The following is a 17641-nucleotide window of genomic DNA, read 5'->3' as shown; positions in this document are numbered from 1 at the left end:
ATGTCCTATGCTAGGGTAGGTCCAGTACTAGGCATTGGAATAAAAAGAATAAAATATCTTCATGGCATTTATGATCTTAAGGTATGAGATATGTTTTTAAATTATACATAAACAATGAATGAGTTTTTTGATAAAGTTCTTTTTATAATGCCTTGTAAAAAAAAAACCACTTAATGAATATTTTTTTAAACAAAACTGGCTTCATTACTCTTATTTTATGCTGTACTTATAAATGATTAATATGTAACATTTCTAAAAGCTACAATATTCCCTGAAGTGGAGCCTGGCATTTTGCATATTTTCTATGATGTGTATTTAAAAATATCTTTTCTTATTCTTCCTAGGTTTAGGGATATATTAACTCCTTTATCCAATTAAATGCACATATTTCACCAGAATTACAACATTGTTTAGGTGATAGATCATATTCTGAATACCTCCAGCCAGGCACTCTTTTAGGTACCAAGAGTATAAGAAAAAAAAATGGCAAACTTCCTATCCAAGGCAATTCTAGAAGGGATTTAGAAAAAAAAGGCTTTCACTCCAGTGTAATAAACTCTATGATAGAAGAAGATGCAGAGTCTTATAAAAACTGAGAGGCAGGGGGATATCTAATGTGGCCTGGGAGAAGACAGGGACTTTGGGAAGACTTCTAGAATAAGACTTTTTTCAATAGTCAGTAAAAATAAAAATAAATAAATAAAATAAAAAAAGAATGAGTAAAAATTAGTAGGTTAGGAAGTTAAAGAAGGGTATTCCAGACAGAAGAAACAGCCTATTCAGTAGCAAGAGATCTTGTTATTTATGCTATAACTAATTCAAAGTGCCAAAAGTATGAGGTACAAGGAAGAAAGGAATGAGAGCAGTTGCCATTAGTGACATCTTAAAGGACCCTGGATGCCACACAATGCAGTTTGGATTTTGTCTGGAAGACAAAAAAGAAATACTGAGCAATTTAAGAGGTAGTTGAAGGGATTGGATTTGTATTTTACACAATTTAATTTTGCTTATATACTGTCAATATGCACAGTGGTGTATTGATTGACATGTATGTCTTTCTTCCTGCTGCTTTTCTATGGGATTGGGGACAATTGACATATGATTTCTGAACTCCAGTTTCCTCCTACAGGGGAGATATTAAATTAATACATTGTTATTCTATCTGCTTCAGCCACTATTATGTGTCTCAGTCCTCAGATTTGAATCTTTCTTGCTCATCACTTTCCTTCTTCCCTCTTCTCCTGCTGCCAATGCTGTTACCCAGACTCCATGATTAGTGACTTCTGTTGCTTTCCATTTGCTTCTCTTTCTACTAAAATTAAAACTTCCCATCTTCAGTAATACAATTTTCACGTGTTGTGTGGGGTTTTTAATTTTTGGCAATTTAATTAATTTTTGATGGTTGACTCCTTTGGGTAGGATCAATTACAGCAATTATTTGGATTTGTGAAATTTTGTTTGAACTCTACACCTTTAATGCTTTCTAGTATCAGATGACAACTTTGATCTTTTGGGAAAAACAAAACAGAACAAGTCACATTGCCAAGTTTAAACCTTGCCCAAAAGTAATAAAACTGTTATTACTTAGTGGATAATGTATTTTATTTTACACTGCTATTTAATAGGACTGTAATTTTTAATTTATACAATTTTATATAACAAAATTTTCAGGAATTATGGGCGCACTTTGGTTTTTATGGGCTTGTTAAAGATCTTATAACAAATTATGAGTGGGATGGGGCTAAAATAAATTTAATTCTATAACATTGACTTATGTAGACTTCAAAATCCAGAATTTAAAAATAGTAAGTCGAATCTTGTTAGTCAACTAAGATAAATTGATAATATGAATTACTCTAAGATTACATAATTTTAAGGAGCTATTATTATTTAATGAGCTCTGGGCCCAATTTGACAACCATAGATCCCAGCCTTTCTCTCAAACTTATCTCTGTCTCATTCCCACCTGGGGCTTTATTTCAGTCCCTGCTTCCGCAAGTTGCTTCGTACACATGGATTAATGTTCTTTGTGAACTGAACTGGTGCTCTTCCTGTTTGATTCCCAGCTCTGACTGCCTCTTGGATCCCTCATATCAAACTGGCCTACTACTGAAATTTTGCTGATGAAATGAATAGATCATTTCCAGCATGTTTACCCCCTGTTGTACCCTGGGGATTCATTTTATAGGCACAAGTGCAAAAGAGGAAACACTAGGCTGGATGATGTGAGGCAAGCAGAACTTGATAAGATATAACCATACATGGATATTTGCAGCTACCATTTAATGTATCTCCAGTCCTCACAGCAGTTTGATGACATAGGTAGTGCTATCCCCACTATGCAGATGAAGATTATGAAGCTCAGAGAGTTTAATTTATATGTCCCAAGTTCCCATCTATTTTGGAGCTAGGAATGTAATGTTAGCTCCTTCTACTTACAAACTGTCAGATTTCACCACATTACAATGGCCCTTCAACACATGTTCCTTGTACTCAAGCTGTTTACAATGTAATGAGAAAGAATGTCAATAAATAGCCTCTTTTGAAATTAAATTTCCTTCTAAGGTATACTTCCTATACCCCCCATTTTTTTTTGTAAATGATTCTACTAGTTTTTATTCTAACTCTCCCTGATTCTAGACATTCCTGACTTCTCTCTCTCATGCATGTACAATTTAACAAGTTGAGTCCTTCTGACTTCTCCGTTCATAATTTTGCTGATACCAGTTCTTTTGTTTCTACTCACCACCTCCTGCCTGGATTGCATCTTCTCTGATCCATCTTACAGTTCTATCTCTTCCAATTGGTTATGCAAACTAATCATTCTAAGCTTTTACTTCTGCTAGTCATTTTGCTACTCAGAAACCTCACAGTGTTTCTGTTACTTTTAATAACTGGACCCAGCCCACTTTGTCTCTGTCTCATAAAGTTCAAACATGAATTTTCCAGAAGAGCCAGGTGAATCCACTCTTTCTTTTTGGAACCTAACTTGTTTGTCCCTGCCCCCAATTCTTCAGTGATTATGTACATTCCACTTCCTTAAGATACATAACTACTGCATTTACTGTAGTATTACCACCACTATTGGAGTTTCTGTAGCTTACAGTGACCTTGAATGTCTGATTTACTCTGATGTTTACACATACCTGTGGCATGAGATTACATACTGTCTGGTTTTAAGAAGGTACTGAAGGAGAGTGGAAGAGAAAAATGAAATGTATAATTGAAAGACAACCTAGAATCCTGGTGATTTCCCACATCTTTTTCCATTCCCAATGTGGCCACTGGATTTTAGGTGGTGATTTTTCACTTTGGTGTCATTTCATGCAGTTTTATAGATTTTATTTGAGATGTGAATCCAATGTAAGATTCATCTTCCTTCACATATTAGTTGTTTTATATATTATACAAATACTCTAACTTATTTATTTTGTGTTTTTTATATTCACCATGTGAGCCCACCAGTCATTTTTTTTAGTAGGATAATGACAGGCTGAAGCAAGGAAGAATCACCATAGAAGAATTTAGATCAATTTATCGAATTATTGCGCACAGAGAAGAAATTGTTGAGATTTTCAACACGTATTCTGGTAACCAGAAATTTCTTGTTGAAAAAAACCTGCTCCAATTTTTGATACAAGAACAGTATATACTTGACATGAGTCAAAATGTTGCTTTTGAGATCATTCAGAAATATGAGCCTATTGAAGAAGGTATGCTTGCATTTCAAAGTTTTCTCAAATATTTAAATGCAATGTGCTTTTTATGAATTACAGTTCTCAAATTCAAATTTTTGAATGGGTCAAATTTGTTCTGGATAAAATAAAATATTGGCAGTTTTATTTCTATATTTTATAGACTGTATATAAATCTTTTAGGAAACTACATTGTGTAAACAATTACATTCTTTCCTACCTCATTGTCCAGCTTCTTCTTCTTCTTCTTTTTTTTTTAACTGCTTCAGTATATCTCGTAAGTGTTCAGAAATGAGCTTAGGCATGGAAAGCAGGATGAAATTCTGTTATGTGTACTGTAATGAAAGAAAGCATGTTCACTTTCATTAATAAGAGGAAAACCAAGTAATAGGCAGTTTTCTACTTTCATACATTACATTATTGAAAATATATAGAAATATTAAATTAGCTAAGTGAAAACTATTCTAGGAAATGAATAAAATATTACAAAATTACTACTTTCTCCATTGTCTATACACGTAATTGTCTACAACATTTCATAAACATTAAATTTTGTTTGCTCTTCCTTCACTTTTTTTTTTTTTTTATTTATTTTTGGGACAGAGAGAGACAGAGCATGAACAGGGGAGGGGCAGAGAGAGAGGGAGACACAGAATCGGAAACAGGCTCCAGGCTCCGAGCCATCAGCCCAGAGCCTGACGCGGGGCTTGAACTCACGGACCGCGAGATCGTGACCTGGCTGAAGTCGGACGCTTAACCGACTGCGCCACCCAGGCGCCCCTCTTCCTTCACTTTTGAATATAATCATCTGGTCTAAACTAAATGGCCATCTAAGCTAATAATGTATCAGAGAAAACTAATCTAGGTGATCAGTGGCCAGACCACTGAATACACTTGAGTTAGTGGGGAGAGAGTAAAAAATTAGCAGGAGGCAGACTTCTGGGGTTCTGCAATGTTTTATTCTTTGAGCTGGGTGCTGGTTTTCTAGATGTTTAGCTTATGGAATTTCATTGGCCTATGATATATGTATTTTCTTGTATGTATTTTTAAAATATTAAAAAATCAGAGATTAAATAATATACTCTCTACTTGAATGTTGATATAGAACAACTAAGGGTACTCATTAGAAAAAAAATGTGTTTCTACAGTAAAATTAGAAATAGTATCATTATTAATTTTAAATATTTTAGAAATATACTTTACTATTGAATAAGTGAGATGTAATTTTTATACAGTTAATGTTATTTCTGCATCTTTTTTATTTGTTATAGTTAAGAGAGCACATCGGATGTCATTTGAAGGTTTTATAAGATACATGGGTTCATCTGAATGTCTAATATTTAAACCTGATTGTGGAAGAGTTTATCAAGATATGACTCAACCACTAAATGATTATTTTATTTCAAGTTCACATAATACCTACTTGATATCTGACCAGTTACTGGGACCAAGTGACCTTTGGGGATATGTAAGGTATTTATTTTGATTTTTATAACCATTACATCTTAAAACAATTGGAATTTCCAATAAGTGGTAATTCACAGTGAAAGTAGGCTTGCATGTTGTACAAAAACATAGGAAAAATAAATTTTGATTTGTGCATCTCTTGGAGAGCCATCCTTTGGGTGGCTATATAATTATTCTGTGTTTTAGTATCATTCATTTTCCTTCTAATTCTGTCTGTTGACCTCCTCTGCCTGGTTATTGGTCTGAGGTTTCCTGAATAATTTGGATATTTCTTATAGAAAATCATATGAAGAAGAATTTTCTTATCTTATTTAGCCAAGACAGCTCAGATTTTCAAAAATGTGGTTAAAATTAGTTCCCAGACATCAACACACAATGCTCTAAGTGAAATCAACACATAAATAGATAAATTATATACTTTGGCATTTATAGATGATAGATAGATAGATAGATAGATAGATGATAGATTTACATAACTTAAAAGCAATTCATTATACATCTCTAATTTGGCATTCTACAATGTATCACACTGTCAATACCAGTCTTCAATTTAGTCAGCCAGCTGAGAATACATTGGTGAACAAGATTTTCAGAGCTGCTATGCTCATGTGTTCATGAGAATAGACATAATAAGCAGGTAAACAGATATAGTCATATAGAGAAAGTGAACTAGGGTAACATAACAGGGCGGGGGGTGTTACTTTAGTTAAAGGGTTAGGAAAGGCTTCTCAAGAGGTGATATAGTTTGGTCTGAGTGATGATAAAGAGGAAACCTCAGAAATTCTTTGTAGGAAGGGCATGCTAAATCGAAGAAATAGTTAAGTGCTTAGCATGTTCAAATGAAAGAAAGCAAGTGTGTCTGGAAACAAGTGGAGAATGAAGAGAGATGAGTTTGAGGAAGTAGATAGGACTAGTTTATGAGAGCCTTTGAGGCCACGGAAGGGAGACTGGATTTTATTCCAGTGGTATTGGGAAGCAATTGGAGAGGTTTTCCTTAAAACAATGTCATAATTTATTTACTTTTTACTGCGCAGGAAAGACTGATGGTGCAAAAGTGGAGGTAAAAGATGATTGGGGAAGATATTGTAGTGATGCAGGTGGTGATGGTTATTTAGAAGATGAACTCATGAGGCAGGTGTTGAGATCAGTGGTTGAATTTGAAATATTTTAAGAAGGCAGAGCCACGAAGACTTATCAGGTGATTTGAAGGGAGGTGTGAGGGAAAGAGAGTACAGTCAAGATTTTGGCCTGATGACTTAGCACATGGCGATACTATCGACAGAGATAGTGAAGCATGAGGAAGCTGTTGTAGGGTGTGAGGCAAAAGCAAGAATGCAGTAGTTTCCACATTCAGCTGAGATACCAATTCATTATCAATTGGCTAGCTTGGGCGTGCCTGGCTGGCTCAGTCGGTTAAGCTTCCGACTCTTGATTTTGGCTCAGGTCATGATCTCCTGGTTCCTGAGTGAGTTCAAGCCCCATTTCAAGCCCCACATTGGGGCTGGCAGTGTAGAGCCTGCTTGGAATTCTCTCTCTCCCTTTCTCTCTGTGCCTCCCCCATTCATGATCTCTCCCTCTCTCTCAAATAGAAAGAAAGAAAGAAACATTTGAAAAAGTGGCTAGGTCAGACAGTCAGTTAAGTATATGTGTCTGGGACTTGGAAGAAATATCCAGACTAGAAAAATAAAAGTGGAAGTCATCATCATATAGATGATATTCAAAGCTATGTGACTGGTTGACATAATTAAGGAAAACATGGATAGAAAAGATATAATTCCATGATAATATCAAACTTACAAATAAACATAGCTTCTCCAGTTGAAAAAAGAAAACACATAAATCCACAAGCTCAGAAATAATCCATTTAAAAATCTATAAGAATTCATAGCTATACTTACACTACAGAAATTTCTACTCACACTTAATTACTTTATTTTTTAAAACAGAAAATATGCATTTTAATCACGTTGATTTAGAAATGCAGAAAATTTACTTTTGAATGAAGAAAATGTTCCACCCAACTAAACATTTAAATTTAAATTTAATTGTATTTTTTCCTCTGTTTGTTTACCCACTTGTGAAAGATACAGTTTTAGAATGCAAGTTTTTCAAAATTTCTCTATTCATCAGAGGTGGTATAATGTAATGTTTATTGATTAATGTTAAGCTTCTGGTGCTGATCTTTCCTCTCTTTCACTCCTCTGTTAATTATGACAGATACAACCTCTTTGAGTCTCAACTTCTTCATCTCTAAAAAAGGAAAACTAGCATTAACTGCCTTATAGCATAATCCATGAAAAGCCCCTTAAACTTATTGAAATGGAACATTTTTTTACTGAGTGACAGAAAAATTTCTATTATTCATTTCTAAAAAGGGCACTCAGTGTGAAATAGTAGAATGTGGCTTCCACAACACCACTGGGGAAGACACAACTTCCTTTTTTGTGCCTCTGAATAAAAGGAGTTAGCCTGACACAGTGCAATCCACTCAAATCATTTTTGCTGGGGACCAAACCATGTACTTGAAATAAGCAGTTTGGTAAAGTTTGGCTTGATCTAAGGATAAAAAATTAAAGTTATGTAGAGAAGTAGCAAGAACCAGTGTTAGGTTGTCCTTCATGAAGTTTTCTTTTACAATTTTGTTTTTGGTAGTTTTTTGTTTTCCCAGCAGAGCGTTTATTCTCTGGTAGCAGCCCAGACTACTGATATGCTGTAGTGATAAAAAGGGCAAGACAATTTACTTTGACAATCAACCAAATAATGCAAACATTTTTAAATGGCAATTAATAGAGTTTACAAATAGATATTGCTTCTTCTCCAATTTAAAATCTAAATACATAAGTAAATCCACAAGATGAGAAACACATTCATTTCGAATTCTACAAATACAGCCCAATTGAGGACTTGTATGTAAAATTAGACAGTCACCTTATTCACCCATGGAAATATCTATAGGTAAACACGATTTTCTTAGAAGAACATTCTAGGTCATTTCTCCAACACAAGGACAAGCAGACTAACAAAACTCTGAAATTTTACATTACAGTGCATCACTATAGATGTGAATAAAGCCATGTGCACTTAAAAAGTAAAACCAAAGTGGTCTTAAAAAACAAACCTCAAGAAATAATTTATTAATTATTTAATTTTATATTTTCCATTGTTTCAGAAAATATAGATGAAATTTGCAAATTTTCTTCCCCTCTAATCCTCTACTTCCTCAGATTACCTCCATCTTTTGTCTAGAGGAGCATAAGGTCTCTATGTTTTTAATTCAACACCTGGACTTTGGGGTCATAATTGCTTTGGTTTTTCTCAGTTAACACTCCTACATAAATATTTCTCACGTCATCTACTTTGAAAATAGACTAAATTTGACCCTCCAAAGAAGTATTAAATTGAAAAGTTCTATTTTCTCATATGGTCTCTGATACTCTATATTTCTGTTTGTAAGAACTGTTGATTCTGTATCAAGTACTTGGTGCTGGGACCACACTCCCTTCTGTTATGGCTGAGGTCAGGGTTTTTCAGGTCTTCATATTTGAGGTCAGATCATTCTTTGCTGTGGGGGCTGTTTCTGTGCATGGTAAAATGTTTAGCAGTAACCCTGGCTTCTATCTACCCACTAGATGTCAGTTGCAAATCTCCTTTCCATTCCAAGTTGTGGCCCAAAAGTGTCTCCAGACATTGCCAAATGTCTCCTAGGAGGCAAAATTGTCCTTACTGAAGACCACTGGACAAGGGACAGGGGGATAACCCAATATTCTTCTTGGAAAACAAGTGTTAACTTGGTTTTCTATGAGAAAAATATCTCCATGTATGGCAGGGGACTTCTTTGATCTACTCCCTGACCCATGGCTATCTATTCTAAGATCCTGGGTCTCAGGTCAGCCTTCTTTTCATTCAATCTCTCTTCCAAGATTGTATTTTAGGAGATCACTCTGTCTGCCTTCCACGTTTCTTCTTACATCCCTGTAATTCCCATTTTTTTCTTACTAAAAACACAATAAATGTTTATCGATAGTGAACTATATATAACAAACATTTTTTTGAGACTGAAATTTTAGTTCCTGCCCTTGTAGAAATTAGAGTGTAAGGAATAGGGAGAAATTGCAGGATTCAGAGTCAACAGCACTACACGTCTCACCATCCTGATGGTGCTGGAACTGGGGTTGGTACATATCGCGTCCACCTCAGGCTGTGCTCACAGAAAATAAGAAGAAAAGTGTGTTCAGTTTAACACAACAACTTGTCTTTATTATGGATTCAGTTCTGCATTTATTGCAAAATCACAAATAGTCTTTGTGATTTTTCATACTGTGGTATATATTTTTAATGACCCAGAATTGACCATTTATTTTGTTTAAATTTTGTTAGTGCCCTTGTGAAAGGATGCCGTTGTCTGGAAATTGACTGCTGGGATGGATCACAAAATGAACCTGTTGTATACCATGGTTATACACTCACCAGCAAGCTTTTGTTTAAAACAGTTATCCAAGCAATACACAAATATGCATTCTTAGTACGTGCGTATCTTTGTTAAATTATAGTTATTTAAACACGATATAATTTACTTGCTTCAAAATCCTATAATGCTTGGCCTTAGTTTAGATCAGTGATATTTCAAATTGTGTGTTATGATTTTTGTAGTATATAGTTAAAGGTAGATTTATTGAAGTTAATCTCAGGTAGTAAGATGCATGTTTCAGGAAATTTTTTGTTTAATTACATAATATATAGTGTGTGTGTGTGTGTGTGTGTGTGTGTGTGTGTATTGTGTCACAATGTAAAATATATTTCTTACCATGAATTGAGTTACAGGCAAAAAATGTTTGAGAAATACTGGTCTATATAATAGTAAATATTTTACCAATATTCAATTACCTTACTTTCAATATACATGAGATAAAATGTGTCAAAAATGTGTTATACAGATTGCTGACATTTTTTATGACTATGATGGCAGCTATTCATACAGCAAAGAATGTTTTTTTTTAAACCTTATTTTTTTGAGAGAGAGAGAGAGCATGCACACAAGCAAGGGAGAGGCAGAGAGAGAGAGACAGAGGATCTGAAGGGGGCTATGTGCTGACAGCAGAGAGCCCGATTTGGGGCTTGATCCCCTAAACCATGAGATCATGACCTGAGCTGAAGTTGGACACTTAACCGACTGAGCCACCCAGGGACCCCAAGCAAAGTATGCTTAGAAGTTTATTTGGGGTTTTAAAATTATTGTTGGATTTATTAAAGTTATGGATTCAAAGATCTAGTTCTTCTGAGCACTTCTAAATTCAGCCTACAAATAAATTAGTCTATAAATTGAGTAGGACGGAATGGGTTTTAACAATCACTCAATTTTATTATTTTATTTATTTATTTTTTAATTTTTTTAATGTTTTATTTATTTTTAAGACAGAGAGAGAGACAGAGCATGAGTGGGGATGGGGTAGAGAGAGAGGGAGACACAGAATCTGAAGCAGGTTCCAGGCTCCGAGCTCTCAGCACAGAGCCCGACGCGAGGTTCGAACTCATGAACCATGAGATCATGACCTGAGCCAAAGTTGGACGCTCAGCCAACTGAGCCACCCAGGTGCCCACAATCACTCAATTTTAAATAAGACTTGGTTTTATTTACAAACGTGGCTAATTAAGCACCTTTAGGTATTTTAAATTATTTTTATAAAGTTAGAATATTTGTTTCTTTCTTAAGTACTTCAATTGCTGTGCCATTGAAGAGATTTAACAAAATCTTACTGAGTACTTAAACAGTACATATCTAAGAAATTAAAACTTAGAATTTGATAAACCTAAAGTTCTCCTCAGTAGGTCAATACATTATCTATAAATATAAACATAACTTAAAAATCACAAATTTAAATCAACTGCCTTATTATTTGAGACTGCAAAATACTAAAAATGTGCAAAGTATTCATATAAAATATGGAACATTTCTATTTTTAGTATAAAACATTGATATATGGCATTGATTCTCTTATGATTTCTAAATTCTCTGATGATTTCTAAATTTATACCTCTACCCCAATTTCTCCCTTAAACTCCATACAATATAGACATGTACATGTTTGACATCTCCACTTGCACATTTAACAGAACATTTTTAGAACTGACCCCAGATCTTCCTCTTCCTCCCATGGTCTTCCCCATCTCAGTTACTGCTAACTCCTGAGTTCAAGCCTAAATTGTTGTTGTCAACTTTAATCCTCCTCCCCTCATTTCTCTCCAATCCTTAAATAAGTTCTTTAGCAAATCCTCTTGGGTCTATATTCAAAATATACACTGAGTTTAACTCCTCCTCTCCATTCTCACTGTCACTGTGCTGAATAACTGACATCGCCTCTCACTTGGATTATTGCAGTGGCTTCTTATCCAATGTTCCTGCTTTTTTCCCTGTCCCCCTGCAGTTTCATCTTAATGTTTCAGTCAGAGTGACTTTTTGGTAAGTCAAATAATGTCATTCCGCTTCTCAAAATCTTCAGTCCCACTCAAAATACAAACTAAAAGCCATGTTTAACCTGTTTTCTCTTACCTCCAACTTCTACTCGTCTCTCCCTTATGCACATGGCCATGCTAGCTTCCTTACTCTTCTCCAGACACATCTCAGGGCCCTTGCAACTCCTATTCCCTTTATCTGAAATACTCTTCCCAAATATTTGCATAGCAGACCCTCTCACTTCATTCAGGGTGGGTAACTGAGGAAATAGAGGCAATCTTAAAATTCAAAGGCCTCACAAGGATGGAAACCCCTACAGTTTTTAAGACTCGAAGAGAAAAAGATGGAATGAAAAAAAAAAAGGCTTTGAGTCACACTCAGTGACTTCTCAGTTGAACAGGGTGACTCATTTTTGCAGCAAAGGTTAGAATGAAGCTTCAATTTTCTACTTGAGATAGTCACCATTAATTTGGGGAAGAGAGAGCAGTAAGATAAAATAGATTTGATAATTATGATGAGGTAAGAACTTCGGGTACAGTTGCTGGCACCTGTAACTTACTAGAAGCAAGCATATAAGAAGTCTAAATTTTTAAGGGAATTACATTGCCAAAAACACAACACAATACAACAGAACAAAATAAAACACAACTCTGACTCTTAGGTGAGCCTTAAAACAACTCTTGGTCAAGAAGTGAGCTGCAAAAGTTGCCTGACATTAAGGAAAGCAAATTCCTCAACAACTACTTTAGATGTGGCCAAGGATATGGGGCACCTGGGTGGCTCAATTGGTTAATGTCTGACTCTTGGTTTCAGCTCAGGTCATGATCTCATGGTTTGTGAGTTCAAGCTCTGCATCGGACTCTATGCTGACACCGTGGAGCCTGCTTGAGATTCTCTCTCTCTCTCTCTCTCTCTCTCTCTCTCTCTCTCTCTCTTTCTTTCTCTCCCCCCTCCTCTGCTTTCTCAAAATAAATAAATAAACTTAAAAAAATAAAAAAAGAAAAAATGTGGCCAAGGATAAAAAACAAGAGGGCCTTTCCTGAAGGTGGAGCCAAGGAACACAGAAGACCCCCCCCCATAAAGATCAACTCTCCCCAGTTAGTGCAGTCAGGGCTAATTGAAAAACCTCTCTGCTAGGACATCACTTTGCCTAGTTTTAAAATCACTTTTTATATTTGGGAAAATTTTTTACACTGTTCTCTTGATGTTAGATACAGTCAGTGTATATGGGAATAGGTATGAGGTTATGATAGTAGGTTGAATAAGTGCCCACAAAAGTTCTAATTCCTGGATCCTGTAAGTGTTATTTTATTTGGAAAAAGAGTCTTTGAAAATTTGATGAAATCAAGGACCTAGAGATGAGGAGATTATCCTGGTTGGGCTGGGTAGGCTCTAATACCATACAGAGGAGGAGATGATATGAAGATGAGGGGCAGAGATGGGAGTGATATGGCCACAGTCAAGGAATAGAACCACCAACCACCAGAAGCTGTAAAAGGCAAGGAATAGATCTCCCTTAGAGCCTTCTCCCGCCTTGATTTTAGCTGGTGAAACAGATTTTAAAATTGTGGCCCCAAGAATTGTGAAAGACTAAATTTCCATTGTTTCAGGCAACCAAGTTTTTGGTAAATTGCTGTAGTAGCCACAAGCTACTAATATACTCAGACATTAAACAAGCATAATGTCCTATTCAAAACTCTGTGATAATGCAAGGACCTTGCAAGTCCTTGGCTTGTTTACAAATTGGTAAATTTGTGCCCTAGTAATTATATAGGCTGAAAATCTCTTTGTAAAGTAATCTTTACTTAATAGATTCTCTTTATTATTATATCCTTATCTTTGTTTCTAATTATAAAGCAATGAGTTTTGATTGTAGAATTTAAAACTAAAAAAGTAGAAAATTAAGTTTTCTCTACTTACTGGTGTTAAACTTTTAACTTCACATTTAAAAATATCGAGGGGGTGCCTGGGTGACTCAGTCAGTTGTGTGTCTGGCTCTGAGACTTCGGCTCAGGTCATGATCTCCCAGTTTGTGGGTTTGAGTCCCACATCAGGCTCTGTGCTGACAGCTTAGAGCCTGGAGCCTGCTTCGAATTCTGTGTCTCCCTCTTTCTCTGCTCCTCCCCTGCTCATGCTCTGTCTCTCTCTCTCCTTCAAAAAGAAATAAAAACATTAAAAAAATTAGAATTAAAAAATATCAAAATAAATATATATATGATAAGCAAACATATATATGTTTCAGATATTAACGTGTAGAATTTTACTCTTCAGCAACTTGTATTTTTCCTCATAAGACTATATTATAGATAACTTCCTATAGCAGTATATATAGCACTACCTCCTTCTTACCAGGTTTGTATCATTCCTTTAAGGAGATGTGGCATAATTTATTTAAACAAGTACCCACTGTTGGATGCTTCCGTTGTTGCCTATATTTCTACTATAAACAGTAACAATCTTCCTTTTTATACAGATTTAATGTTCCCTGTTATGTCAAACTCAAAAGTACTTTCAGTTTAAAGAGTACTTATTTTGCAAAGGTACAGAACATTGAATGTAAGTTTTAAGATAGATTAATTGCTTCTGTTAATTGCATTACAATCATTAAGGAGTTCTGATCAGTAACCATAGTAATGGTTAATTTTTTAGACATCTGACTACCCAGTGGTGCTCTCTTTAGAAAATCACTGCTCCCCTTCCCAACAAGAAGTGATGGCAGACACTCTGCAGTCTGTTTTTGGAGATGCCTTGCTTTCTGATATGCTTGATGATTTTCCAGACAAACTACCTTCACCAGAGGTAACATTTTGTCTGAGAAGCTCAGGTTAATCAAAAAAGAAAAAGCATGTCACTATGATTGTTGATCCATAAAACTGGGTTAGAGATCAATGAAAATTCTTAGCCTTGAGCCATTATAGGGGTGTGTCTTTGCAACGTTTTGCCTGGGAAATGTTCCTGTGAGCATTTAGGTAAATATATTTTGAGAAAGAGAATATATGGAGATAAACATAAAAACTCACATTTTTATTGTGTGTCCTAGCCCCATGAGTCCAAAGTTTCAAGTCAGTTAATATTGGGCCACAGGGATTTGGTAGGTTTTATAGGCAAAGGCTCAGAATGGGGCAAAAATCTAGGTTGTAAATAGAGCTTGTGTCTAATTCCTTAGCATCTGGATGTGAGGTTTTGTTTTGTTTTGTTTTGTTTTGTTTTGTTTTTTAATCTGCTTTTTTCAGTTTCCCTGTCTCTTATGGGCCCCTTTCCATTTTCAGTTAAGCATACTCAAGTCCTTGGTTTAAAAAAATAACCCCATTCTAGCCTCATGGTTTTGATCTCTCTTCAGCTATCTCTTTATTATTTGTCTCAACCCAAATTTCCACTTTCTCATCTCCTCACAACCCAGCTTCCTCTTCCACCTGCACCTCAGTAAGTATCTCATTGTCCTCAGAGACTTTCCTACTGGTAAATTCTAACAGAGCTCTTGCAGTCACCATCTGCCTTATTTCCTTCATGACATTCAATCATGGGAAGCCTTCTTCCTTTCCTTGAAACACTTTCTTCCATAATGCCACGTATTTTAGGTTTTCCTCATTTTTCTCTGACCAGTTCTTTTTAGTTTCCTCTGCCAGCCTACCCTCCTCACCTCAAATGTCATCGGGTGATAAACATTTTTTCTTTTACATGATAGTATTGCCTAACAATAATTTAGTTTTGACCTGTCGTCATTTTAGACGTAGAACAGTATTTGTGTCATATTTGAATTTTTAAAAATATTTTTCCTTATTTTATTTATATGAGTAGAAAATTTAAAGATGAAAGTGTTGTAACACTGGTGATTAGAAGTATAGGACTCATGATAAGAATGAGATGGACAGAAATAATTGAACAGATGGAAACACTGACTCTTTCACTCCATAGAATGTTCACAGATTACATGTGTTCAATTGTGACAAGAAAGAGATATTAAAGACCTTGTGCAAAGTGTGGACATATATTATCAAAGATTTAATCTAATAAAGATGTAATCTAAGGTTTAATCTAATGGTCTAATTCAGGAAACTGTAACAATTTTTAAATTTCTAGAAATGGAATCCCTTATCCTATTATTTATAAATCAACTTCTTAGCATCCACATATGTAGTTTTTGTTAATGTTTTTGCTCCTATGCTAAAGTAAAGAGATGCTTTCCAAAGAGTAAATGAGGAATTAGAGATAATGGTAATTTTCTCATACCTCACTCATTCATTGGTGTACAAAAGAATTGCCTGGAGGCTTGTTAAAAAGGCATAATTCTATTTCCACAACGCAATATTCTCATTCTCTAATTTTGCAGTAGATCCCAGGAATCTGTTCCCTTAACAAGCACTCCAGGGTGATGCTTTTGATGCATGCGATTGCATAGTGCACTTTGGTAAACTCCACATTAGAGAGTAATGTAAGGACCATTGTAATAGAGAGAAGGCCCAAGATGATGGAAATAATTTGAGTGGGTACCTGAGGATAACAAAGGGAAGGGACAAATTAGGGCTCCTTGAAGAAAAGAACTTTACTTCATACCCCGGATTCCTGCAGCATTATATATAAAACATAGCAGACATTTGATAAGTATGTTGATGAGTTAATTAGTGGCTGAAAAGGGTAGGAATAACTAAGGGAAAGAAAGGAATTGGAAGTCTTAGGATTTAGAATGAGGGACCCTGATGGGGAATTTTGCTATGCTCCTAGTTTTGATGGAAATATTAAGTTGATGATGCATGTGGGGAAATACAGTTGAAATATGAAGAAGATTTACAAATATTTACCTTAAATTTAGTCTATTTTAGGTGTCAAACATTATAATAGACATTTCTGAATACCTGATCTCATTTAATACTTTTTAATATTGGATAACAGAGTAATGATCGGAAGCATTTACTACCAGAAGTTGTAACATTCTAACTTTTGTAGCATTGCAAGTATTTTAACATATATATAAACATAACATATAAAATATTAGACATAAATATAATATATATAAATTACATATAAATATATGTGATATGTGTAGAAACATACAATTTTCATGTGTGTCAGTTTTTAAAAAGAGTAGCAATTTGTGGAATATATAAAAGAAATGGAGCTACAGTAAGTCCCAAATCATTGCAGGCTTATTTTGGGGTCAATTTGGGTCAATACTATAATATCACTGGTTTTTATCAGGGTATTTCTATAGGGGTATGGATAAAGATGGAGTTCTTATGTATTTTATTACTGTGGGCTAATTGAAACATGGTGAAAGACTTTTCAATGACTGTTAAAATACAAACTTCCCTGTAAATGTGTAATCGTATCTCTCTTTCAAATCGTTTCTGTAGGTATTAAAATTCAAAGTATTAGTTAGGAACAAGAAAATAGGAACCTTAAGGGAAACCCATGAAAGGAAAGGTTCTAATAAGCATGGTCAGGTAGAGGAATTTGAAGAGATATATCAAGATGAAATCAAAGGATCAGAAACATTGATTGGATCAGAAGACAATCCAGGAAAGGAAGATGAGATAATAAGCGTAGCTGGATTACCACTTTTCAAGAAAAGGAAGGTAAGATGACACTTTGTGAAAATCTTACAAGTGATGGAAAAGTTGTCTTATTTTCTTATTGGTGGAGAATTAAAAAAAAAATTTAGAGGGAAAAATCTTTTTCTTCTTTATAAAAATTCTAGTCTATCATTTAAAACTTGTTTGGAAAAAAATTATCATCGGAAAAGAAAATTTTAAAGTTATCTCTTTTCCTGCATTAGCTGTTTTTAATTTGTTCTATGGCCAAATATTATGCATTTTTAGGTAGTAGGCATTGTGCACTGTACAGAATGCAAACAACCCAATATTTCTGCCCTCAAGGAGACTATACTGTCAGAGTCAAGAAAACCACTGTAATAATATACAGTCTTATAAGTATGCAAATTAACATGACAAAAGAAGTTATCTTGAGTTGCAAGTGACCTAAAACTAACTCAGCTGGTTTAAGTAAAACGTGAATTAATTAATTGGCCCAC

General features: G+C 35.0%; 1 protein-coding gene across 4 annotated transcripts in view; it reads left to right on the top strand.

Moving 5' to 3' along the window:
• Window positions 1–17641, top strand: part of PLCZ1 (phospholipase C zeta 1) — a 47054-nt gene that overhangs the window by 9844 nt on the left and 19569 nt on the right. For 3 of the 4 annotated variants that reach the window (XR_014137922.1, XM_081796118.1, XM_081796117.1), the window contains exons 4-8: window positions 3482–3713; window positions 4967–5168; window positions 9540–9684; window positions 14263–14412; window positions 16965–17186. Coding sequence is in view for 3 of the 4 variants with exons in the window: in XM_081796118.1 (XP_081652244.1) it covers window positions 3482–3713; window positions 4967–5168; window positions 9540–9684; window positions 14263–14412; window positions 16965–17186 (951 nt within the window). In the remaining variant the exon portion in view is untranslated. The remainder of the gene's footprint in view (window positions 1–3481; window positions 3714–4966; window positions 5169–9539; window positions 9685–14262; window positions 14413–16964; window positions 17187–17641) is intronic. The other variant, XM_081796119.1, reaches the window with a different exon arrangement.

The sequence above is a fragment of the Panthera onca genome, chromosome B4 (genome assembly GCF_046562875.1).
Source record: "Panthera onca isolate mPanOnc1 chromosome B4, mPanOnc1 haplotype 2, whole genome shotgun sequence".
NCBI lineage: Eukaryota > Metazoa > Chordata > Mammalia > Carnivora > Felidae > Panthera > Panthera onca.
The sequence above is the reverse complement of the archived record's forward strand: the minus strand, read 5'-3'. Positions and strand labels throughout refer to the sequence as shown.